The sequence below is a fragment of the Ammodytes marinus genome, assembly GCF_949987685.1.
Source record: "Ammodytes marinus genome assembly, chromosome: 10".
In the NCBI taxonomy this organism is placed as follows: Eukaryota; Metazoa; Chordata; class Actinopteri; order Uranoscopiformes; family Ammodytidae; genus Ammodytes; species Ammodytes marinus.
The window spans coordinates 21,268,617-21,295,806 of NC_137214.1; the positions used below are offsets into that span (position 1 = coordinate 21,268,617).

Below are 27,190 nucleotides of genomic sequence, written 5' to 3' on the forward strand. Positions count from 1 at the left end.
CTATTCAAAAATAATTGAAGTACACAGTGTTTTTCTTAAATAGTAAATAGAAACACATAATTAAATATGATTAAAGGCATGGAAAATATTATTAAGATGGCGTATTTAATTCAGTAGGCATATTCATTAAGAATGTCTAGTATAGTTTTTTTCCCGAGGTTTAAACGGTTTCTTGGATTTCTTGTTAGCTTGTTTTTCGCTGAATGGCATTTCAGTTGTAAAGGTTGATATTAACCGGTTGGAGTTTGGCATATGTAACATATGTTATGTTAAGCCGAATTTTACCTCAGACCCGAATTGCTATTTTAATGTAACTAGCGAATAACCTTTTTTTGGGTATTAGCTAAATTGTCAGAAGTGTTGTCAGAATGTATGCAAGAGTGATAGCACCTCAAGAGACCCTATTGTTTCGTGGCTGGACAGTTCTCGTGCTATCTTACCAGAGCATTACGGTATTTATGCAACTTCCAGGGCGGACTTTTACGTAACTGTACTGTATTGCCTGTAAACCCATGCTGTAAACGCGTATGCCGGTTGGAAATTGTACACCTTTAAAAACATTTTTATGTCAGCGTAGCACCATGTCTGTTTGTGCTTTGAAGCTTTTACCGTCGACGAGAGCACTATGCTCCAGAGCGTCATGTTCGGCACGCGCATCTGTCCGTGCCTTTTCGTGCATTGCAACTCATTCTCAACTACACAAAGCGGAGGGGACCCCTGGGGCTCTGACAGGCAAAATGGACCGATTCGGTGGAGTGACAGTGAACCTGGCTGAGATCGGTTTACCGGCGGACATCAGCGAAAGCTCATTCAGCAGATTACTGCAAGGTTGGTTGTCTGATATAAAGTCTGCTGTGTGTGACACTATGAAGAGGGGGTCAGGTCATGTCTTCTCATCAACTCATGAATGATTCACCTGCCTCAACTAGAACTGTCAACTGTGTGGCCTATAATGTGTACACTCACATGCTGAGGTCACTGCATACAGTAGAAGTAGGCTAGCTATAAGAGAGGAAGGCTAGGAAGTGTTTGAAGGGTTTCCTAGCCTTCCTCTTGGTAACACATGTTTATCCAATGAAAACGTTGCTAAAACCTCCCATACTGTCAAAGCCAGGTTGGAGTGCAAACCTCTATTCAAAGCTATATGTAGCCCCCACCAGCATTACTGATGACACTACTATCATTCCAACATGCATTCTTTCTTGCATTCAGTTTGTGGTCAAAAACCAGTAACTTACACTTTGATTATCTCTGTTTCCCTTTTACCAAGCTGTCTCTGCTGCTTGTCTATCTTGCTCTCTGATTGAGTATAAAATCAATTGTATATGTTTCCCTATCTGATTCTGCAGTTTCGTTATTGAGTAAAGCCTCGACATCCCTAATAATGCATTGTGAACCATGTTAACTTCTGACCTTTGTATTCTGTAGATGCTGTGCTCCTGTGGAAAGCAGAGGGGAAGGTTGCAGTGTGGCTCCGGTTTCCCATCTCACTGAGTCGATGTGCTGCCGCGGCCTCCACCCATGGCTTCACCTTCCATCACGCTAAAGGAGACCAAGCTGTGCTGGCCCTTTGGTTGGGAGAAGGGGAAAGCAGACTGCCAGGGTTTGCAACCCACCAAATTGGTGTAGCAGGTAGAGATTTTTAACACAAAACATATATAAAATATTTCAACCAGAGATTCTGGAGAACTATTGTCGACAAAATCACTTTTTTTCAGAATCAGTGAATATCTCCACACGATCCACTACATGTGGAAAAAAAATCCAGTGTTTAAACACAGCCTACGGGTATGTTGCTAGCTATAGTGGGCCCCCGTTTGTATAAATACCAGTTTAAAGAGCCTATAGGCTATGTATAAACACCAGATGTATATACAGCATGCACACACACACATACAGTAAGTGAAATAGTGATTTGTGCGGAGAAATGTACTGATTTGACAAAAAGGGATTTTGACAACAAGTATTCTCCATAATCACTGACTCCGCCTTAAGGTATGAATAGCCTTTTCAACATTTAATTTAAAGTGTTTAGCAACTTACCTGGTGGCTCTGTCAGCATTTCAGTTTTAATGTATATTATCCTTCGCTTTGGAGTATGTTTCATATTCCATATATTCTTTATTAAAAAAATTGTATACTGAACACATTAAAGTACATAGTACAGTTAAAGCAATAATATGTGAAAGCACAATCTTCTTATATCATTTGCTTGACTCTGAACTAAACAAAGATGGGTTTATACCATGGATAGTATATAACATAGTTTATACACAATAATATATAGGCTACCACATTTTTGCGGTCTTATAAGCTTACACTACATCCTTTAAGACTTTGGGCCAAGCTTGACGGAGCTTCCTCTGATGTAACAATGTGTCTGGATGACCACAAGCTCCCAGAACCCACAAACCAATATCAATACTGATATGGAAGATGGAAACTGACGTCTGGCTGCGTCAGATAGAGCCTGCATGTGTGTCTTAAACCTGCAGTGTGTAGAATTTTGGGTTTTATTTCCTAGCAGATTTTGTACAAAGTAATTATAATATCCATAAGTACGTTTAATTTAGTGCATAATAGCTGAAAAAAATGTTTTGAATTATTTATTTATCCCTTAGAAAGGGTCTCATATATGTCCATATTTCTGCATATTTTGGACCAAGGCCTAGTGCTGCCATCTTGAAAGTGTCATAGTTGGAATGTCATCAGGTGCATTGTTTAAAATTTAGAATTGTTCTTGTCCTTGAAGGCCACTGTAGCTTCTGTTATTATTCGAAAGGGTTGGGGTTACCCAGGGAGTGTTGCATTCTAGAACTTTCTAAAACTTTCTTGATGATGTCATATTACACACTGCACCTTTAATATAAATAAGTGCTTGTGGTTCAGGAAACAATTGCACTTCATGGCAAAACCTCCATGGGTGTTTTAGACGATATAGATTTTACTTTAACGGCTAAAAAATATTTTTTATGAGTGGTGATAGAATAGAATAAAATTATGCTATCAGTCAAAATGTAAACAACTGTTTACTTTTCTTTCTTTTCTTTTTTTTAAAGAATGAAAGGTTGTTTGTTGGTTGGGCTGTTGTTTATTCTTCAACTTTGGCCCATTTCACGTGTGTAAAATTCTCTCATCAGGCTTGGGAATGTGGTGAGAATAGCAGCAAAGAGAGGAGTTACTGGCCCGGAGTGTGCTATGTTTCTGATTGTCCAGCAGATGGCAGAGTGTCATTTTATTTTACCAAAAAGTGGATGGCCTTGAAGCATGTCAGAACATGTCCAGTCCAGAGCATCTTTCAGAATGGAATATGGTCCAGAAAACTCCCCCTTTGTTGCCAGAAGGCCTCAACACAAACACTGATAAAACTAAGGGTTGGGAATGGGAAATACTGTGCTGTTTGGATAATCTTTGCACTTGTTTGCTGGAGTTATATCTGCTATCAGCTTCTTGTTTTGATATGGACGAGAAGCAGATAATGCAAAGTCAATCAAGGTCATCCCATTTAATAGCTCTCCCACTGATGACTGATGTCCTACAGCAGGGGTCTCCAACAGGTCGATCGCAAGCTACCGGTAGCTCGCGGGAACGTTTTCAGTTGCTCACCTGACTGTGTTGTTTTTTTTATTTTTTAAAGTTAAAAATCTGACAAAGGTAAATGCACCTCTTCCCATGGTCAAAACTTCGTGAAAGGCCGCGATTTGCGGTAAATGAATGTTCACATGTGTCTGTGTTTGTGCGGCTCTGTGGCTCTGCATCATAGATAGTAAATAATATGGATGTAGCATCCGGGCTGACCTCAGTTATCCGCATCCAATAATCCTGGTTTGTGCGCGTCGCCATTTTGTGAGATTTTTACTCCGCCTCACGTCGGGGGGAGGGAGATAGCTGACGTATACCTCCGAGGCAAAGTGAGGGACAACGGGCGGAGAGCTGTCACTCAAGAGATCGTGCCAATACATTTTAACTTCCAAAAGAATAAAAACTAGCGTAGTCCAAAAAAATTCACCCCACTCAGTGTTGTCATGGAGATATGACCTAAACATACAGACAAGAATGTTTTTTTTAATCCAGGCCTGAAATAGGTTGTCTTCTGGATCCAGCCCCCAGTGGCACTTCCGGGTTACTACAGTTGTGGTCACTTCCTTATTGGATGCTGGTAAAAATCGCTGAGGTTGGGGCTTGCTCTGCATGCGGCCATGCGTGACTACGGCATGCAAGCGGGAGAGTAAACGAGCAGAAGCAAGCCGTCACTGAACTGGTGGCGAAAATAAATGCAGCTGAACAGAAAGAAGTGCTAGAACAGTTTAGACTCCACATCACCGTGGCAACACAACCTATCTATCAGCTCAGACAGAGAAAAGTCTGATGAATGCATGAGAGTGATGGACCAGGCAAGTTTCAGTAAGTTTACAGAAGTGTCACACTGTCTTTGACCTTTGGATAAATGCATTTAGTCATTTTAAAGGGAACACACATTGTATTTATTATTTCAACTATGAGTTATTTGTAGAACAGCATGCTAGTAGCCATACAAGATTGATTTTCTGAATTTGCAATGCTACTTTATTTTTATGTTTTAAATTGGGAAATACATGTTCCAAAACGACCAATAACCTCTGTATTTAAAAAGAAATTAAGCAAGTAGGCTAATAATAATCATTAATGAATTATAGGCTATCGCATCACAGTAGGCCTAATTGTCCACAATAATCTCACAACAGCCCCCCATCCAAAAAGGAACTTAAAAAAGTTACAACTGTAAGGTCAGTTGTCTGTTTTATTCAAATAAGCAGTTGTTTATTTCTGTAGTGCGTATTGGCATCTTTGAGCAAAATATACCCCCAAAATGTTCTCCTCCACACATGGGCGGTGACCACCTTGTCTAAGACATTTCCTGGGGGGAAACACTGTTGCATCACAATAACAAGTCTAATATAGACATTGATGTCAATTTTCAGTGAAGTAAATGAGGCCCACAAAAAGTGTAAGTAATTTTTTCTTGGTCCTTTGATGGGAATTATTTATGATAAGCATTGGGTATTGCAATTTCACACGTGTACAAACAGAAGCTTAATTCATTTGATGTGTGCTATGTAAATAAATATAAGCGATTTGACAACTTTCTCAGTTGAAAAAAGGTTGGAGACCCCTGTCCTACAGACATCCTAGAGTTGTAACCTTCACTACAATAGAGATGCATGTATCATTACTTTAAGAAAATTATTTGTGTTTCCCTAAGTGGTTTTTATTGTTGTAGTTATGGTCAATACACCCACAACTGAGCTTGACATGGTTCCCACTGTCTCTTGTATAAGAGACAGTGCTCTGCTAGAAACAGATGTACAATGGTGTGCACAAAGTCAAAGGAAACATAAGCCCTGAAGGCTTTTCAACGGTGCAACCTGAACCCAAATTTCAAATGTGTGTATTTATGTTATGTCGAAGTGACCTCCATCGATTGTTAAACACTGAGATAGGTCAGCAATGGGATAGTTCTAAATGTTATTGAGCCATCTCCAGGTTCAATCTGTTGTCTTGACTTGTCTGTTGACTTGTGGCGCTGTGTTTACGGTGGGATGTGAGTCATAACATGGTGTGTTAAGCTCGAGAGTCAAAACGATAAGATAGGACTTTATTTATGATGTTGTGGGTTATGCACTCTTTCCCTCAGCAGTATTAAAGAGTGCAAATATAAAATGTATCGATAAAATGAAATGGCAATAAGGGGCCAATACATCATACTGTATATACTTAAAAGATGAAGCAGAGGAACTTTTTTGTTGAGAGAAATTGTTTGAGGAGTGTATATCTTGGAAACACTTGGGATTTGTTGATGTGATAACAGGTGGCTGTATATCAGTGAAGATCATTACCCCTGAATTGAATCTGAATCTGAATTGAATCTTTCGCTTTCTTCCGGCCACCGACTGACTAATGGTTCACGATCGTGACTCATGTTCACAACCTCTACAATGCCAGTGGTTATTACTCTAACTTGTTTAAGCCAAGCCAATAAGATTTAGGTTGTAAAATACATTCATTTCCCTTTAATTCACAGTAGGTTATAGGCAGTAATAAAAGTTAAGGTTGGTCATGGAGACTGCCCTTCATCCAAAGAGACTTGGCTGAACACACACATTGTCACCATCCGCCCGACTGAAGTGTCTTTGAGTAAGATGCTGTAATTCAGCCAGCTGCTCTTGATCTCTGACCTTTCTCGACTTGCTCAAAATCCTGGAGCTCAAAGTTATTTCAAGAAATTTCAGACTCAATTCCTGCTTTCCGATTCCGCTTTCCTGCTATTTAGTATGGTTGTAAAACAATGTAGGATGTCCAAATGATTGTGATCAGATGCAGCATTTTTCAAATTATCCGGATGCCCTACTACATCCTGTCGGGATTTTTAGTGTGGAAATAACATAAATCAGCATGCATTTTGGGCGATCCAGACCCACAATCCACTGTGCACCGTAAGTAACGTGACATCGACAAAGCCTCTGAGTCAACCAGCGATGCGAAGGATATATGCAAGAGGCATTTGGAACGCAGAGTTCAGTGTTTATATAATTTAAGTATCGCACACTAAATAATTGGTTCTTAATTAAACAGATAAGCCTTTTTAATCAATAACAACAAAGCTTGTCAAGAGAGTAAAGGGTCACTGACCATAATCTACATTGCATGTTACTGTGAATCTTTATTATATTGTGAAACCAAAAAGACATAGGAAAAGCCTACATGAAATATGAAGAACTCAAACTCTTGTGTAGCTCACAAGCCAACCTCAACTAATTAAGTTTTCTTTTTTACTACGAAACCCACAGTTCCTCTCATCTGGGCTTTTTTCTATCGTACTTCCAATTCCCCTTTCAATGCCCTCCTACTGCCTGTGAGCATTTTGTTTCCAAGACGGAAGGCTACATAATGATAGCCTCCCTTAGCAGCAGCCAGGCCTCCTCTTTGTGAAGCGCCATATGGCACGGGGATCGAGGGATGACATCAGTTTCCACTTGGAAGTCCAAGACAGGCCTTCAGGACAACCCATCCCTCTTTACACATCTGTGACATTCATTTAAGGAGGCCCGTCCCGGTCAGGCAGACAGAGCAACCGGAAAAGAAAGTGGCCCGTTTTCCCTCCTCTTTCTCCACCTTATGAGCTGTAAGCAGCAGCGCATAGCCGCCTCTCTTAGTCACTCATTTCCTCGAAGAAAAAAACAACTAAACATTTTTCAAACAGGAGAGAAAAATGTAATTGCTGGAGTGGGACGCTCAACTCATTCATGAGTAAAGCTGAGTCACTTGGACTCTGCTTTTATTGAAAGTAAAGATGCTTGCCTTTGCCCCTAATCTATTATATTCAGACATATTTTTCCAAAAAGAAGACAGTTTTCTTAATGTTGAACTTTCATTAAAGCAGCTATAGAGTCAATATAAGACTGCTTGTGGGTAAAAGGTGTCACTTGGCAGTGACAAACCCAGAGAGAATTATCTCCCAGATTTGTAGTCGTTATCGGCTCTACTGTAGTACGTAGCATCGTAGTAGTGTCCAACTATTTTTATTAATTTTTTGTTCCAGAATTTGTCTGTTTTGGTTCACTTTCACCATTCTCATCAGTGCAGTTCTGGACATGATCAGACACATCATACTTTGTTTGAAGCATATTGAGGCCTTACAGAAAGAGTTCAGGGGGTTCTAAAACTCTACTACACTTGAATGAATGGTGCTTTGGATAGAAGTCAATTATCCGCCTCATGTTGCAAGAATTGGAAAAACTAATTCACAGATATTCTAATTTATAAACAAGTCCAGCAATGTAACTGTCATTCATGTAGCTGGTTTGCTTGATTGATCTTAAACACCAGAGACGTGTTTAAAATATAGAGTGGACAAGGCAGTTGTTGTGCCATGACAGAAGTTCAGCTCCAGGCTTTTTTTCCTCCACATGGTGCAGTTTTTATGTTGTGTCCACCCTAATAATTAACTTCTAGTTAAACTCCCAACAGGTTTCCCTTTTTAAATTGTTCTTACTGCAGCTACTTGAGTGCAAAATCTCAACCATCTTTTAAACTGGGGACAAATTGAGGTACTTGCAAAATATTGTAAATTAATGTCTGATTGTTTTTGTTTTGTCCAGGTGCAGTTGTTGATGAATCTAATGGAAACGTTCTTGTTGTCCAAGATAGAAACAAGGTACGTGTCACTCATCCACTACAATAATAGAAGATTAAATGTGTTATAGTATTGTCACATGTCAATTTAAGTAAGTTAAGATACAAATATTTTCTTTTGTTTATTTCCACTAAATGTGTGCTTGCGTTGGCTGTAATATTGAGAAGTTGTAATATATTTGCTACTGTCCCTCAGAAATGAAAATGCTGTTATTTGTATTTTCAATTGATAATGCAGCATATGAAAAGGCTAAGAGAACAGAGTAGATTAGAAATACATATAAGTTGGCAGAATTACATATTTTTGCTGGTTAAAAATATATTATCTAGCAGGTAGTTTACCAGCTCTTGCATAGTCGAGCCAAAAAGCTAATATTGAACACTGATCCTTCTATTCACAGTTTTTGTTTAAAAAGCAACGAAGCAGCAGATATCGTGGGGCCACCTAAAACTGTCCATGATTAGTTTTGTTTATTTAGTGAGTTGTGTGTCGCCTCTGCTCTGGGGATCCAAACATGGAGCTCCTCTCACACTTAACGTAGCCCCATGCAACATTAGTTGACCTTGGGCAAACATGGTGTTTACATGAGCTGAATGCAGGCAAACAACTTTGTGAGTTGGTTCCTCCCATCAGCTCTCACAGAGCCCTGCTGTAGTGTTCAAAATGTTATTAGGTTGACTTACAACAGGCCTCTTTGAAAAACATTTTCTACACAGATTTGTTTGCATTCTCTTGCGAGTTCAGGCAATTGCTGTCCTTAATACAAGTAATGCCTCAACATAATATTTAGTAATGTGACCACCACCCACCACCACCACTACTGCTAAAGCTGCCAAACATTTCATAGCTTCATGTGTCAGAAATCTTTGGCATTACTCATGTGACACTCATTGCACCAGTATTGACCTTATGCACAGTGGAAGTGCTGTAACTGTAGGATTGGCTCCCTTTACACATAAACCCCTAACTGCATGTCACCATTAGAGACTGAAATGAAAAGCATGCAAAGATTTAAAAAGAGTACAACGTGCTCCCACTGTAACAATGAGAGCTTAAATGCAATGGGAATACAAACAGTATTGTATACATGTATTGTACTAATAATGGTAATAATAATAAATAATTATTTATAATCTAGATTTTATTCGGTCAAGAAAAATGTGTTCTCAGTTTAGGAGCTTAGTTAATGGTGGAATGTAATGCTTTTGTTTTATAATAATTCAATCATCATTCAATGTTTAATAGCCATAAAATGTCAACATTGATAACACACTAATTCCAGGGTTAAAATGGAAAAAGAAAACGGATCATTTCCGCCTGAATAACAACAGAAACAATTATGATTCAATAATGTACCATAAGAAATGTTATCACATATGATCAGAACATCAAGGGTTTGTCCCCACTCTTTTGTTGGTCATGTCTTAGACCGAATGGTAGCTCTTTAAGAATTGGATTCTTTCTTCTGGTGGTATGTAGCATTGGTTTAATCTTGAAGCTTTTCTGTATCTGTCTCATTTTAAAACCAAATCTATCTTCATTCATATGGCACATGGTTACTGTAAAATGTAGATCATATGACATAGGCCTATAAACCACATGATAAGTGACATTAATTAAGTGGGCCTGTTTGTAACGTGTTTCCCAGCCAGGAGTCTTCTGAGATTATTATGTATCTTGGTGGCTTTTGTCCAGAAGCAGAGGGAAACATTTAGTGGCCAGCAAGTGTGGGGAATGTTTTTTATCTCTTCCTCTCCTCCTCCGCCTCCCCATCGAGCAGTTTACTGGAAATGGGCTTTATAACAGCCTGGCCCTTGGCAGTAGAGTGTCTCTGGCATACTGAGCCAGTTCAGAGCTCACGGAGGTTTACAAACTTGCTCCAAAGAAAACAGGATATTATCGCTCTCACATCAGTACAACAGACCACTGACGGTCCCCCAGTAGTCTGAAGGCAATTTCATCCACCAGGGAGCTGAATGATGTAATGGTTATGAGTTAATTTAACCATCGACATGATATTTACACATAATTTCCCATTAGATCTAGTGTGCGTATGTTTAACAGTTTTTGCTATTATTATTTTTATTTTGGGGATGACATGTTTTACTCTGAAAAACCACACTAATAAGAGTTACACAGAATAATTTTTATTTCTTCCCTTACAGCACATTTTAGACTCCACTTCAAAATATATACGTAGCATTCTGTTGACAATACATGAAAATAAATGCCGTAGTGCATTTGTGTTCCAAATCACTGCATACAAATTCTTTCAGTAACTACAAAAATATATATACAACAGTGACATCATAATTTAACCAGCAGCATACTGTTATTAAATATCAAGGATAAGTGGTAAAACAGTTTTGATAGACACACATCGCATCAAAAAAATCTTCAGAGTGAGGCACTAAATAGAAAACATAAAGGATTCTCAAATGAGAGCATTCAATATATCTAGGCCTGTTTAAACATTAGTTCAGATCAATAAGATCGTCCTTTGAACATAATTTACCACTAACTGTTATTTTCGTTTTAAAAAAAAGGAAGGTACCGATTGAAAGAACTTGCAAGAAACAAGTGACTTTAAACAAGAAGGCATTGGCAGATTGAATGATTTAAAAAAAAATACTACAAAAAATAGACAATGGTTTAAAAATATACATGTTGATATGACTTACATAGCCTACATTGCCTACATTTACTGCAGTAACATCTATCACAACTGATTTTTTTTTATCTTGTATAATTTTTTTATCTTATATTTTAGACAAAGAATGCGTGGAAGTTCCCCGGTGGGTTGTCTGACCCAGGAGAAAATATTGGTGAGTATCTCGCTCAGCAGACCAAAAAAAACTAATACAGTACATCTAACTAGATCATTCGGTTTTGGTGTTATGCTTAAACATTATGCATATACATTCATTTGAACTGTACAAAATAAAGAACATGATTTAACTTTTTTACCTTTTTAGCTAAGAATTATATCTTTCTCCAAATTCACCTTTTTAACATTTTAAAAGCAGCTTTAATACTATATATATGACCCCCCACCCTCCATTAAGCAGCGTCAAATGTTTGTCTTTACAAAAAAATATACGTATTTTCTCTTTTCCCCACATCTAAGCATCAGTCTGCAAGAAGACTCTTACAAGGGAACATAAATATATTCCTTTTAGTCAGGACATTTTAAATGCCTCCACATTAATTTCTCTATATTCGTCAAATTAATCTGTCTCAGGTGCCACTGCTGTTCGAGAAGTCTTTGAGGAAACTGGCGTTCACTCCGAGTTCAGATCTCTGCTCAGCATCCGACAGCAGCACAACCACCCTGGCGCCTTCAACATGTCGGACATGTACATCATCTGCAGACTCAGCCCTCTCACGTACGACATCAACTTCTGCACTCAGGAATGCCTGCGCTGCGAGTGGCTGCACCTCTCCGAGCTGGCCAAGACCAACGACACCACGCCCATCAGCTCCCGCGTGGCCAGGCTCCTGCTTCACGGCCTGGAGCAGGGCTTCCACCAGATCGACCTCACCATGGAAGAGCTTCCTGCTGTCTACTCAGGGGTGTTTTACCAGCTGTACCACAGGCAGCTTCCTCCCACACTTAAATCCTAGCAAGCCTTCTGAGGGGGTTGGCACACTGTGGCAAGCTACACTGGCGCGTGGTTGTCAGTATTACTCATATTTATAGTGTATTTATAATATTGTGTGTGTGCAGTGTGTTTCACACTAACTGTTACTGTTGAAGGCATGGGGTGTAATAAGGCTGTGAACAACCAGAACATTGACCTTGTGGTTTTTAAAGCATGCCACTGTGGTACAGGCAAGCCTGTAGAGTTTTATAAGGTTCATTTGATACTTTTTGGCAGCAATGTTGGATATCAATAGCTGTTGGGCAGCTGTGGCTGCCAGCAGTGGATTGTATGTTAAATTGTTCTACATTTTTCTGTATTTTAACTGGAAACCAGTCATATTGTGACCGGTATTGAGGTTTCAGCTCATTAACAAGCTAACCACCAAGATCAGCTGATCATAAACTGACAAAAACATAAGGGACTAACATTGTTCTCAGTGTATTCCTCAAATAAAACACTTACTAAAGAAGATCAAAGTTTCATCCAAAAACAAAGACGAGCTCAGGAAACCTTCTGTGTATCCATTAAAGTGTGCAAAGATACTGACTTATAAGTAGCGCTTAGGTTTTGATTTGAATGTGTTGAGTTTGCTTTGTGTTAGTTTCGCTTTAGTTATTCTCCTCTCTTCAAAAATGTAGGATTTGAGTGCAGCCCTGTGATGAAAGGGATACCGCTTTGAATCCCCCAGTCAAGGAGGGAAGATCTGTGTAGGTAAAATGAACAAACAATGCTGTGCTCCCATACTGTAGGATCTCATACACAATTATTCCACAGTAAAAGCCTGGTTGTACAGGGAAGCAGCCCTGTACGAATGTGTACCAATGTTTGAAAGTGAAGGTGATTAAGAGCAGACATGTTCAGGATAAAGAAATAATTCTTCGGACATAACCGTCAGAAAGCATCACAGCTATTTTGGGCAATGTTGATGGAACACTTTGTCTTCATTGCCGTCACATCTTCTTCTTTGTTGCTGCCATTAAGACGTTAACATTTCTCGGTCGGATTAGCACTTGGCAGACATTGGAAGAAAAAGAATGGCCTTTTGACCCAGTCCAGTTTTGCTTCCAGACTTGTACTGGCCAGTCCGCTTCAATGCCACGTACATGTTCGGGTACTTCCTGGAGCGGTAGGTGTTGTAGTTGTTGCTCTCAAGCCGCTCTAAGAAGTAGCATTCATCTGTAAGTCGTCTCTGGAGAGAAGGACACAGAGGGAATAGCACCAGTTGGGTTTTATTAGATGCTCAGCATGCACAGCAGGGGTTTCAGGAGATTAACTGAGGAGACTTTGCTGCCCAGAGGATTTAATCTACAGTGCTTTGCAAAGAACTACTGTGACACTGTGCCATCCCTACACTTCAGTTAGCTTGCAAACTAAGGAACCATGAGAAAACTGTGAAAGTAGTCTTGTATGCTATAATATATCCTTTGTGGCAGTGCTGCTAACCTCATTTGCCATATTTGAACAATTGGAAACTGAAGTTAGGTAATTGAGTCTGGTTTGATATAAATGTGTCAGTGTTTCTTTCCAAAATGGTAATAACCCTCTCTGCCTATGTTCATCATTTCTGTATTAAGTCAACCTGAGGGACCTCTGGTTACTTGTTGTGGCATGTCATCAAATATGTTATACGTTATGATACGGATGAAATTTGATTAAATTTGTTTTATGTATGTGGTTAACAAGGGAAAGAATGTGTAATGCTGACATTGTATGACATTAAATTGCCACATAAAACACCCAGAACTAAATGCCTCCTTTATTTTAAGGGATACTGTTGCTTTAGAATAAGTTCTGCTCAGTTTCACACTAAAGGACATTTTCTTAAAAGAAATAACATGCCTGACTAGGGACATTAATTCAGCTCTCGAGATGTTGCCTTCAGCTTCCTTCAATCACTGTTAAACTTAAATAAGGAAAGGAAGTGAACGGGCTACAATGTTCAACTTTAATACATTTTAAGAATTTAAATAAGCAGATAATCGATGCCAAATCGAAAACAAATTAAGATGTTGTGAATATGATATAAATATAAATGACTAAAGATAGTATATATACTGTCATGTTATTGATCATGTCTATTTGTAGTTCTTTACACTAGCCCCTCTTTTAACATTGTCCTCTGTAGAAAACATTAATTAGTGAACGTCTGGCCAAAATTGTGCTGTCTCGCTGGGCGTTAACTGACCTGCACCCTGTGAATCAAGAGGCTTTTGTTTAAGTTTCTTTTTTTAGTCAACCGTGACTGCACAGCTCTGGAGCTGTTAGTCAGAAGACATTTTCTTTTAAATGCGACAACCAGCCAGGGTTACAAATGCACTAGCTGCCATCAACAACAAACATACCTCGGGAATGAAAACACCCACATTGGTAGAGAGATAGATAGTACTTAGAGAGTATTTACTTATCCCCAAAGGGGAATTTCAATGTTGCATCGTACAAATAAACCATCAATACGTCTAAGGCTCAGAAAAGTTCTTCTTAAATCTTAAATAATATAAATAAATAAATCATAATAATACATATTTAAAATGAAAAATATGTATATTTTACAGATAATGACGGCAGAATAAGTGCCCATACCAACCTGGGTGCAAGTGGTCAATATTTGTCAATGATATTAGCAAAAATATATCAATTGGGATATAAACATAGCAGCTGTTTCTTCACAAATAATGTTCGATACCAGACTACAGACACATCTAGTCGAGGTAATAAATAAGATAGAGAAAACACATCAGTCAACAAATGGTAATAAAAAGAAAGTCGATGTCTTGTGGTTTCCTTTATAATTTTCCAAACCCAAGTAAGAGCAGAACAAAGCAACGCCTTGGGTGGTAGCTGCTGTAGCTTCTCATTAAGAGGGAACGCTTCCTGCCAATTACATTGACTGTGGACAGGCCTTCACAACCACCAAACCACATCAGTCACCAACACTTCACACTGCTACTGCCACTGTGAGCAACAACACTAGGGCAACAGACCGGCAGCAGTGCCCCATTGGTGCTGGCCATTTCTCATGAGCACTCTGAAAATTGTTTTAGATCAGTTTTAATTTGAGACGGTACCTTGGGTAACGTTAATTTTAATGTGAAAGTTTGGATTTTATTCTTAAACTTATATAGAAAAACTGATCACTCAACAATTAAAACAGAGGCCGGTATAAAGTCAGGTTGCCTGTTGGTCAGTTCATAAAAGTTTTTAAATCTAAATCTTCAGAAGAAACAATACATGATACGACTTCCTGCAAACGACTTTGTAGAACAGTGGACTGCATGGGTCGAATAAAGAACTTTAGCTTTTTTCCTTCCTTTAATTCTTACACTTATGGACGTCTGCCTTTCCTTGCCTAAATCTTCGAGGGTGCTATGCCATTCCTTGTTCCGTGAACCAATCAAGTTTTGGACACAGCTCCTTAATTACCTTTTTGGTTCTGTCCGTCATCTATTGACCAAGTAGTGCTCAATCATTCACCCTCCCTATCACCCCCCGTGGCTGTTAGCTTCTCCATGGAGATCCAAAAACATTCACAATAAAAGCCTGCAAATACCAGAGTTCCCATCATTCCCCATCCGCATCTAGACTTTTGTCATATGTCTATTTTAGACATTCAATAGTCAATAAATATTCATGCTGTACAGTCTACTGTATGATCAGCATAGTGGCATCATTTACTTATCATTTCCAACTGATCCAAACCAACTGAATTCGATATGACAAATTGAATTTGGTTTTTACAGAGCCAAATAAGTCAAAACTTCTGGTGAATCTTGTCGTTGTTTCTCTGCCAGCCTGGACCACAGGATAAAGGCTTTGATTTTTGGAAAAGACAATGGTCCAATTAATTTGATTTGGGAGAGACACGTCAAGTGGCATATAAGGAAGAAGCAGAAGGCAGAGAGGAAGAAAGAAGGTTAACGGTGACAGACAAAGACAGTGAGAGTTTGTAGGAATACGACACAGGCAGTAGCCTAGAAGCAGCACCAGAGCATTGAAACAAGCATTGGAATTAGTTAATTTTAAGAGTTATAGGCCTCATTATACAGCTGCTGTTGTCTAGCACTGACTACTTACCCTTTACCCTTGATACACATACCCTTCTTTGTGCCGACTATGTGCTGACTATGACAAACATAATCACTTCCATTCACTGAAGGAGGATTGCTTGTGAAGCGGCTGGTAAATAATTGTTTCCAAAATATCGAAACCTTAAAGCCACTACGAGTAACATGGCACGTTGGCGTCCCCTTTGGACAAAAGCGGTAGTATTTTTACGACGCCAGCTGTCGTGAAGCTGTTTTCTAGCTCGTGCCGGGCGTGCAAGATTCAAATGATCAGGAAGCAATATAGTGCATGTCCGTGTGTTGAAAGTGTGAGGGCACCGGACTCTTTTCGGCTCCTTGAGAGTGGTTAGTGACACAGCATCAACTAATGCTAGTCAGTGCTACACACACCTGATTGCAATGAGTTGATGCAGTGTCACCTCTCACGGAGCTGAAAGATTACGTGTCCTCACAGAAAGCGAATGAACGAGAGAGGGCAGTTAGTATGGATCACGATGAGGTAATGTGTTTATGTTGTTGTAAATAATGACTATTTCAGATGAATAATGGTCATCTGATGATGCTGGTGATGAGGCAAAGTAAACTTTGTTTTAGTAGGCTACCGCTCATTCATTTAGGAGTCTAGTTTGCTCCTGTGAAATTGTGTATACGTTGCTTGGCAACGCCCTCCCGCCCGCCTATCTCTCCCTTTTAGCTTTTCTTCAATGCATTTTATTATTTTTCTTTGATGGTTCAGCCCCGTTATCAGTCATTATGACGACAAACAACTGTGTCAAACAAGGCTCCCGCTCCCCTTCCCTCACCTGGAGGGATAGGCTTCTCAAATCGCGTTGTTGCGCCACATCTGCGACCAATACGGATATGTGACCATAGAGCATGCACGCGTGAACCGAAAATCGGACTGGGTGTGCGACCAGACCAAATGCAGTAATAAAAACTTTATAAAAACGTCTTTCTTTGCACTGATGGTCTCGTTTGCTGTTAAAGGTAATTTGTGATTATGTGAGGTAACATGAGGCTGTTTAAAAGATATTTAAATGTTACTCGGAGCTGCTTTAATGCAGCTTGTGATGGATCGATTGTGGTCCGGGCTACTTAGTTTTCTGCAAACGGAAATAAATGTACATAGGTGTTTATAAGAGCTAGTCCCTGGAAAACTGTTTCAGGAAATATTACTTGATGATTTCCCTGGATTTACAGTTATCTCAAACTCTTTACAAAAAACGATGTACGAAAGACCATAGTTTCACTCACTCACCGTTCCAAACAGTCGTCCATCTCTGTTCATGGCCAGATAGCGGTTAGCACAAACTCCTTTGATGACCACCTCCCCTACTGAGGTCGACTGGAGTTGAAGCTTTACTGAGGAAGAAGAACAAATAGACACAAATAATTTATTGTTTGCTTGTAGGGTATTTAATCAAAAGGAAACATGCTGTGTTTAATATTTATTTGATCAAATAATAATATCCTGACAGCATATTTGGGCACTAAATCTCAATGAAAATGTCACCTTTTAGAATTGACCATGTTTAATGGTACCATCAATGGCACCCTTTTTTACTAGTCTAACACTGACCCTAGACACAGCAGAGCTAAGAAGCTATGTGAGGCATGTCAATATGAAACCTTTACTACTGCAGTAAACACCAGTAAAAAGCGAGACAATCATGGCCAAAAAAGAATGTCATCCTGTGCTAAGTAATTGCTTGCTACATGGTGTGAGGGCAGATTTATGTGTAACTCTCTAATTGATCTGTTGTTCATATGTATATCACATCAGTTTAACACATGTGCATTTCCTCTAAGAATGTGCTGACAAAACAGTTGCTTAAACTATTTTGAGGTTTATTGTGGCTGACCACAATAAACCCCTGAGACCTGTTTACTCTATTAACCATCTGTTAGTTGACACCCCCGTTGTTGAAGGGGGCCTTTAAGTACTCTGTCTGACCAAAAGATAGGGTCAGTCCCGTCGGGGGCTGACCATGCAGGTTGGAACTTTACTCTGTAACTCTGTTGTTTTATATTCTTTTATTAAATTGTTTATATTGAGAAGTTTCAGTTCATTTATTCCCACAAGGTTTAACTGATTAAAAACTTCCACGACACATGACATTTGAACTGACCAGTTGAATTTAAAAGTAAAAAGATTGGTGATTTACTTGATAGCACAAAACAGGAAGAATTAACTGTTCAAGAGCAAATGGGATACATAATTTTATATGTATTGATAGGCTACTTAAAGCTGTAATAATCAATCGAAGGCCACTAGGGGGCATTGCAACAAAAACCAAGCTGACAGCTGTGCCACACTATATCGCTGGCCTATGAAGTTGTTCAGAGATGATTTGTGAGTATAGAATTGCCCTGTTCAAAACCCTGCAGATATAAGGCTTCATAGCTGCTTTTTCTAACAGTAGCTGACACTTGATTTGCAGTGAATGAATAAGCAAATTTATGAATAAGCTTAACTTATATCTGCCACTAAACAGTAGCATTACTCATAGCAGTCTGAGTACATTTAGAGATGTATCAAAATCATCTCTAGATTACTTTTGTAGAGACAACACTGCTTGCGAACAGACCAAACCACCAAAATGGTAGCAGGAGCCCTGTAAGGTAAATTAGGGGATCTGTTGCAAAGTAATCCATATTTAGACTTCAGACACATGCATCTGTCCATAGTTATGCTTTATGCTTGGATGATTCAGGTCAAGTCAATGTATTTGTATACAGGGAGTCCAGTATCACAAGTAGGTTCTCGTCATGGTTCAAGGAAGTGCGTATTCCCTGAAAAAAAAAGTTTTTTAATTGGTCTGAGTGTGTTTTGAATACAGGAAACATGTCCTGCAAAGATTATGTGGCAACACATTTGTGGCAATGCAAAACTGTCCACTGAAACCTATAGGATAGAAAATGAGTTACGACGAACACCAATGCGATGGAGAACAGTCCCATCATTTAGCACAAAAATATTTTTTTGCAGATCCTTGGATAACTGTTATTCCAATTCCAATTCAACTGGCAGGTATTTTAAGTTGTCTAAGAAAATTGGCAGAACTATTGCAGCCTCAACAAAAGAACCATTGATGAAGCACAGCTCAGGTTACATTAACCGTAAGAAACCATTATGGTAAAAAGCTGCGTGATTAATACTGAATCCTGTTTTGAGAATCATTGTGGACATACTCTGAACCCATGGTACTGATTCTTTGATATCCATATTAATACAAACAAAGTAAATATGAAACATCCCAACGATGTTACACTCCTGGTTTTAACGGAAGGTAATTGAATTATTCTAAATATAGCCCCTCTCTCATTGAACTGGTTCCATATGGGGCATTTGTTCGGGCACACCTGCTTGAAATATTACACTGTCTTGGGCAACACACTTAAAAACTTGTTTTTCCTAGAAGAAAACACGTATTATGTGTTCCCCTTCCTCCTGTATCAGTAAGTGAGAGGCATTTACTGATGCAACCTATGAAACATATTTAAAAGGAATCAGTGATACAGAGGCTCCAAGTGGAATTCACTTTTTCTGTTGTTTAACTCCATGTTGTGCTGTCTTGAGTGACGTTCACCACACAGTGAGCAGTCTGTGATTCAGCACAGTGATCTACATTTACTGAAAACATCAGGCATATTCCATTAAAGCTCCAATTGATTCATGAAATGTAGGGTATACCTATTTTGAACTGAAGTTATTACACTTTGAGAAGTACACACATTTTGTTGTTCACTAGTGGAGAATGAACCTCAGTAAATGGAAAATTCACATCGTCCTTCCGTGATTTATTTTGCTTCCCTCTTACTTCCTGTTACATATTAAAAAATAAGCTTTGTGTGCTCTGCAAAGCAAACACGAAAGGGACTGGAAGCACTTACTGTGGGGGTCGTTCTTCTCCCGGATTCCGTCCACTCCCCCGTCAGACCTTATCCTCAAGAAGAAGCCCCCGTTTTTACAGTACAGCCTTTTGGGATCCTTGAAGCTTCCAGGAGGAAAGCCTCCACTGCCGCCGTCATCAGGTGTGGAGGGAAGTGTTGTGATTTCTCCCGTGGCCATCTCCTCCTCTTTCCCCGCTTCCCTGGCGACTGCTTGGTCTCCTTCTTGAGCGGTGAAGGAGCCCCACTGTGGCCTCCCACCTCCCACTAACCAAAATGTTGCCTGTTGCCTCCTCCCCTCCTCCACTTCACTGATTCTGCTTAACCCCCAGAGGTCAGGCTCCTCGATCGCCCCCCTCTCAGGACAGCAAGTGCCCTTAAGAGTCCTGAGAACCTGAGGCGGAAGGACTCCTGAATGTGTAGCTGCTCTTCTTGTCGTTTGTAGAGCTGGCAGCTGCTTTGCCACTGTACCTTGAGCACACTGGTAGGGGGGAAAGCTTGCTGGGTTGCCCCTCTCCTCCACTCTTCTTCTTGCAATGAAGTGTTTAAATCAGGGCAGCTGGCTTAGATCTGTGGAAGGCTTTCCCCTTTGGGCCTCAGTTCGCATGCGCCCTAGGAGCACAGAATCACACATGCTCACGCCCACTAATGCTCAGTGATTTAACCGAGCAACCCAACAGGAGTTGAGAAAGGAGAGGAGGGCAAGGAGGGGGACGGGCAACTTTGACTGTGTCACAGAGGGTAGGGTGCCAAGAGTAGCGGCAAGCATGTGAACAGACCCAGTGTTTTCATTCATCCAGTAAGAGCAAGAAAAGAGAGACGTAAACGAAAGCCATCACAGGCAGCTTTTTAATGATTAACTCAATGCTACTGAAAGGTAAAACACTTTGAATCAGACTCCCATGAAAAAGGCTTAGTTATGAATGAATAGTTTTAATTTCTATTCTCAAGTTCTTAACATGAAGGATCAGTGATGGTAGTAAGTCGTGCAGGATGTTACTTTTTTGATTTTAGGATTAACAGGGGCAACCAATTGTCAAAATAGCTTCTTACTGGTCTGGGCTGCTGGGTAAAGCACAAACCACATCTGAAACTTGTGTTGGATCAGTCGTAGGTCAGCTGTGCTCTCGATTGACGTCATGTTGGTGACCCCCCCAGGAACTGGTCAGTAAAACATATGACAGGCAAATGGACTTTCAAGGGAATAGTTGTAAGACTTGTGGAGTCCAACCACAGGACGGGTTCAAATGGTTTTGGACATCCTTATGCATTTTCTGGGACTGTATCAATCAAGAGCTTTCAAAACATGCAGGACAGTTTATCCAGTATTTATGTTGTGCGGGTTCCTTGAACACACATTCTTGTTGAGCAAAATCCTGTTTTTCACCAAAAAGGAGGTCTACCAAATATATTAATCAGAGTCCGATTCGAACCGTTATTGTATGATGCTAATTCAAGAATCCTCCTGTTTAGAAGGGATTGTGACAAAAAATAAATATGTATATAATTGATCCACCTTCCACAGCCAGTTTTTACATAACAGGGACCATTTCAGTCACATATTAGCAGGGGCTCATTGTATACTTGTCTTCTTTGGAACATCTCTTTGACAGACCAAACTTACAGCAGAACAATTATTGTCACTAAATTACAATTTGATAAATCCTTTCTTTTACAGTGTCAGTTTCCAAAAAGACGCAAACTCTGTGTATTACAGTAACTTATAATGCCAAAATGTGATTGCTTGTCAAGGTCTTTTAAATGTGGGGTTGACTACAATTTACTTATGAGCACAAGTGTACTACATCTGTGATTTCATTTTCAGTTGGTCTAAATGTTCCTTAAGATGTATTTTCATCCTGATAAGAGTAGCCTACATTTCTGAAGGAAATGCCGATAACTGTTTTTCCCCCTCTAATTATCAATTACTCTATCGCTCACATATGAAGATTATTTTGTAATGTCCACACAGTATTCTTAGTTCAAGGTTGAAGTCAGTAGCTAATGCTAAGATAAAATATGACAATTAGTAGATATGAGAGCTTAGCTTTTTAACTCAAAAACCTTTGTGAACATGTACAATCCCTTAAATTGGCAGACGAGGACAAAAACAATGCCAGAAATAGTAATCTACTGTAAATCATTAAAGTCACATTTACTCCATATCTGATATATCAGTGATTCTTGAGAAATGGGACAAAAGGCCGTCTTCCATATGTAACTGCTGTTATGTTTAAAACTAAAAATATTTAAAATTGTAGATGTTATTAGGGATTAAGAATAGAATGTCTGGAGCACAATTATCCCCTTAAATGTAAATGTATTAGTATAATGTCAAATATGTGACAATTGTTATCTTCTCACAACATCCAAAACAGTGTCCTCAGAGAAGGTTTGAGTCTTTCATATGAAATAAAACCTATTAAAAATGCACTTTAATGATTAAAAAGAGTTTTTTTCATCAAAAGCAACACTATATAATCTCTCAAATCAATAAAAACTGTTTTTCTTCAACACATTCATGTTTTATATGGTTTCAAAGTGGTAGGACACTTTTTTGTCACCACCGTCAGACATTTAATTAAAATGTAATAAAATCAGGCGAAATAAGGGGCAGCTGTCACTTGGAAGGACCTCTTGTCAAATTCTACCTCTGCAGAGTACATTAGAGTCAGACAGGCTCTGATAAGTGTTGTAGTTTTAGAATATATTACATTACGAATCTTGAAAGTCCTGTGCCACAACCATGATATGTCAACACCGATTTTTTGAAAAGTAATTTGAAATGTTTTGATCATTTTATTTTCCTGAAGTAGTTCATACTAGCACCTAACATCAACAGAAAAACCAAATGGCTACTAGATACATTCCATTTTTTATGTTTAAGAAATGTTAAATATGTCAACACCATCAGACAGTAAATCTGACGGAGTTGACATCTGACGGTGGTGATAGGCCAATGACAGTTAAAATAAAAAGATGGGAGGTTGTGTCAAAGCTTAGCTCAGTAGCTTAGTATGTTGGATACATACATGTAATTTAATTTGCCGAAACATAGGGTTTGTATTTTTTCAACATTGCACCCTGTTTTGTCCCACTTCTCAAGAATCACTGATATGTGATTATCAGTCTCAATGTTCTATGAATTATGGAGAAAAACAATGGTTCATAAGTGGGCTGTCAACGACATGTAGCCAGTGTATGCATGGCACCATAGCTCTGTAAAAGTGTAATAATGTCAGCCCTGCCTTAATTAGATACACATTATATATTTTAACATTTATAATCTCAATATGAAAACCATTTAGGATCACATGTTTAAGTAGTGAATCTAACATCTAAAGCAAAAAAGGCCTTTGCTAGTTATTGAGATCTCACTTAAGGTATGGTGAATTTGCCAAAAATGAAATTAACAGTCTATGCTGTTAGCAATAATGAAATAAAACTGGGTAGCTCACTCAACTCTTAAGGTGTTAAATTTAAATATAATGCATTAGGAAAAAGTTATTTTGTGAATTTAAAGCATGGGGCAGACAGTAAATTGTGACCTCTGAACTCTGATGTTTCACCAATTTTGCTTTTCCAATTTCCCTCTCAGTGTTGTTTGTTCTGTCATACCCCAACTTCTCATTTCCACACCACCACTGAGTAGTGCCTGAGTCAGGGTTGTTAGAGGTCCACCGTAAAGTTTTGTAGTGTTTTTATTTCTCTGAACTATTTAAAGAATGCGACGAGAAGATCTGTCTCTGATCTCAGAGGAAATGGAAGGTCTAACATTATGTTGTAACTGACACTTTTGAAATACAATGCACATCATAGGAAAAAGTCTAAAGATAACCGAGCGTGTTTGACTTTCACGTGAACCATCTGAAACCACCTTTTGACTTTTTCCAACTAGTAGACATTTCTCTTTGGAACAGTTTTGCAGTTATAAAGATATTTCCAATTCAACACAATTCATATGTTTACACTTATTCCTAACATGTTGTAAAATAAGCATGTAATGCTAAGGAGTGCATCAGAGTGTGGGGACTTCATTATATTCCTGTGACCTTTCAATGATCATGGATGGGTAAGCTAAACTAAAGGTTACTAGAATGCAAACTACTAAAATAACATCTAGGTTTTAATGACCTTTTGTTTACATGTTTAAAAGGACAGGGACTAATAAAGCAAACAACTTTAACTGTTTGGAGGTGTTCCTTCATCACCAATGGCAGGCATACAGTGTCCAATGTGAACAGTGCTGGGCAAGTCATAGACACATAATGAGGTGTAGACAAATATTGTAAAGGAAGTGTACCAAGACTTTAAAAAATATTGGCACAACCAAAGTTCCTTCCACGCTCCATTAGTAGGAAATGTAATTGTGGTTTTGGACATGTACCATTTGTTTTCCCTGGCTGAACTGGGCACAAATGCCAATGTGTGTATAAGTAGTGTTAGCTACAGTAAGTCAAGCTTAATATGAGCTGAATTTTAGTTTTCCTATTCCGTTAAATTCTGCACCTTTGTGACATAAAATATAACTGAGTACATATTAAATTAAATTAAAATATAAAATGACAACTGTTAGTAATTTTCACTGTTTCACTGCTAATTTTTCACTTAATTCCTATAACTTGGGGCCATGATTGAAAGGGGGCAATCAGTTTAAACTGAGATAGAAAACAATAAATTGGCCACTATGTCTCCATCCATATTGTTTTTGCTTTTACCTTGCATCACACCATTGCATTAATTTGATTAACAAAATCGGAATGTTGGTTATATTTATGTGTACCGGATTGGATTTGAGAGTTAAACTACAGCATCCTATAATCATTTGTCTCCCCCAAGTGGTAAAAAAGAGGTAGCATTTATTCACTAAAATAAATGTCAATAAATGTAGGATATTGTCATTTGACCACTAATTGATGACAAGAAAATAAAGACAAAAACACACTTTATTCTACTTTCACTTTGTACCAAAACTCAAATAACTTCAAACACATTTTCACGTTTTACATCAACTTTTTCTCCCCACAATTTGGAAACAAAAATTATTGTTGTGCACAGACAAAAAATAAATCGCTGGGATTCTATATGATGGTCATAACAGCATCAGATTTCCCTGTGCATCATCAGATTTCTGGTCGATGCCTGTAATGAGCTCTGCATCAGTCTGTAAGACCAGGAAAGCCAGATCTAAGGCTTTCCTCCATGCTTCCTGCTTCACACTCAGATTGTCATAGATCTGTATTGGCGGTGCTTCACTGGACTTCATGGGTTTGCATGTTGTGCTGTCCTCTTGTTCGCCATCCAAGCAGAGTTGTGAGAACTTTGCTGCAATGCCTAGACTTTGGTTATAGTCCTTCAGTTGTTGGCTCACTGCAGTCCTGGCTCGGACTTTTGAAAACTTTCCGGTGTTAACCATTACGGTGGATAGGTAATCTATTAAACTGTCTGCCATGAGGTGCAACACTACGCCCCTGTAAGGGTTAGATGCTGTTGCTGCTTTAGTTTGTTGGGCAGAGTCCCCGTTCTGCTGGTCCGCTTTTTTTTTAAGTTGATGAATACAAAGCATTTCCGTTACACCAGCACCGGGAAGGAGGACTCTGTCTTTCAGCGCATGGTGTAAACGATAAGCACATGCCCAAAACTGGTCCTCCAGGGCCTGCAGCTTGCCATCTAGACAGCTTGTGAGGATCACTGTGACCAACTCGCTGTTCTCACCAGTGGATATATTTACGGATGTTGAAGGCTTCCTGTCAAAACTGCTGTGGTCCCTCCATATCGCAACCTTCACTCCAACACCAACACAGTGCTTATTCAACTGTGTGGCGTAAGTCACTGGAACAGCTCCTGTTGCATTAGCAAATACATTCAAAATGGAAGCCTTCACTTTTTCCACCACCAGCACACAAAGTCTGCAACACTGTTGACTCACTTTCTCACTAACGAGCCCGCTGACTAGTATCAGGTTCACTTCCAGGTTCAACAGAAGAGTCACAACCTTTCCCATCCACCCTTCCTCTTTGCTTGAACCTGACAAATGCGACTGGTCACTGACACAGTGTATACCTGTTGGCCTATTAAGACCGAGATGGCGATAGGTTTCGGATAGATCTCCATTTATTAGAGCTACTTTCAATGGCTGTTCTTCTAACTGATGTGCAAGCGAAGCCTGTTCATCAGACAGGAGAACAATGCAGCCAGGTAACACACAAGCATTATCCTCAGGTAAACCAGGTAGCACACAAGTCACCACTTTAGTAACATCAAACGTTGAACAGCTGATATCTTGCTGATTATTTTTTGACTGTAGTCGGCACGCTTCAACAACTAAATTCATTGCATCGACGCGGCCGTGACGTAATCCCTCAGCAATGTGTACAATGTCTGGAATCTCAGGCTGATGAGGTTGTGGTGCTGTGCAGACATTTGCAGATTTGACTTCACAAAAATGTCTGCTGAGCTTTAGTTTCCTTTGTCCACTGGCGTGCAGAGTCTTGTGACCAACTTGTGTGCTACTCTGCAGGTTGTACGATGCCTGTGATGTCTCCATAACAGGTTTCTCTGGCAGTTGAGGTCCTACAGCGTGATATGTTGCAGTGCAGCTCTCTAATTGCTCCACACAGAGACCCTCGGTTGAGACGCTGCATTTCCTGAAAACATCGAAGCAGATATCCAACCCTTCAGACATGGCCGAGATGATGTGTGCGACTGAGATTCCTTGCTGAAGGCACTCCAGAGCAGCACGGCTCCACGCTCCAGCGAGAAAAAGCAGGCACCCTGACCCTGTATGGTAGACCCTCTGGTGGGCTTGTATAGTCTCGTGAACCAGCTGACCCACAGCACAGGTCGCCTCAATGTTCTCCAGGATGCGAAAACAGGAGCACACAAGCGTTGACTCCCCACTCCCATCGTCTTTGATAAACTTGAACTTTTTATTGGGGCCCAAAGTGGAATGTGTGACTCCTGCCAGCGCTGAGAGCTTCTGCAGTCCAACATGTTGTCGATTGTTTATAATGCTACTACCCAGCATTGTTTGAGATGCATGCCTTAGAAAAGGACAAGAATATGAAAAAAATATGATTATATTTGTCCAGCTTTTACCAATTAAAAATGGTCTGTGTTTTTTTTTCACAGTAACAAGCCACAGAGGACGTTGAAGTAAATTACATTGAGAGATACAGCTTACTTTCAATAAGCCTGTGTCACTAATAGCATAGTAGCTTGCATGTTAAGCTAACAAGCTAATATCTCAGACAAAAACAAATCACTTCGCTTCTAAATTATCCCTCTCCTTAACGAGAATAAAGTGAACCAAAGAACATTTTCCTGCTAAACTATCTATCCAAAAAGATAATAATTCTACCTTGTTTTATAATGCATGGTCGCTGTATCTGTTCCCCCAGCCCCAGCTGCCTCGAACGATT

The 27,190-nt window shown here is 39.4% G+C and overlaps 3 protein-coding genes across 3 annotated transcripts; 1 reads left to right on the forward strand and 2 right to left on the reverse strand.

Moving 5' to 3' along the window:
* The first annotated feature begins 520 nt into the window (after positions 1-520).
* nudt6 (nudix (nucleoside diphosphate linked moiety X)-type motif 6) lies at positions 521-11,800 on the forward strand. Its single transcript, XM_080035390.1, has 5 exons — positions 521-828; positions 1,429-1,632; positions 8,139-8,194; positions 10,944-10,998; positions 11,415-11,800. Exons 1-5 carry the CDS (start codon positions 528-530, stop codon positions 11,795-11,797), a joined length of 999 nt encoding a protein of 332 aa, XP_079891516.1. The 5' UTR covers positions 521-527; the 3' UTR covers positions 11,798-11,800.
* Positions 11,801-12,809: 1,009 nt separating this feature from the next.
* On the reverse strand, positions 12,810-20,060 carry fgf2 (fibroblast growth factor 2). Its single transcript, XM_080035391.1, has 3 exons — positions 19,773-20,060; positions 17,137-17,240; positions 12,810-13,006 (listed from the first exon to the last, which is right to left on the reverse strand). Exons 1-3 carry the CDS (start codon positions 19,948-19,950, stop codon positions 12,821-12,823), a joined length of 468 nt encoding a protein of 155 aa, XP_079891517.1. The 5' UTR covers positions 19,951-20,060; the 3' UTR covers positions 12,810-12,820.
* A 4,801-nt stretch (positions 20,061-24,861) lies between these two features.
* Positions 24,862-27,174, reverse strand: bbs12 (Bardet-Biedl syndrome 12; the record flags this gene model as incomplete). Its single annotated transcript, XM_080036140.1, has 2 exons — positions 27,130-27,174; positions 24,862-26,812 (listed from the first exon to the last, which is right to left on the reverse strand). The coding sequence occupies exons 1-2, from the start codon at positions 27,144-27,146 to the stop codon at positions 24,862-24,864; spliced, it is 1,968 nt and encodes a 655-aa protein (XP_079892266.1). The 5' UTR covers positions 27,147-27,174.
* Positions 27,175-27,190: the final 16 nt, after the last annotated feature.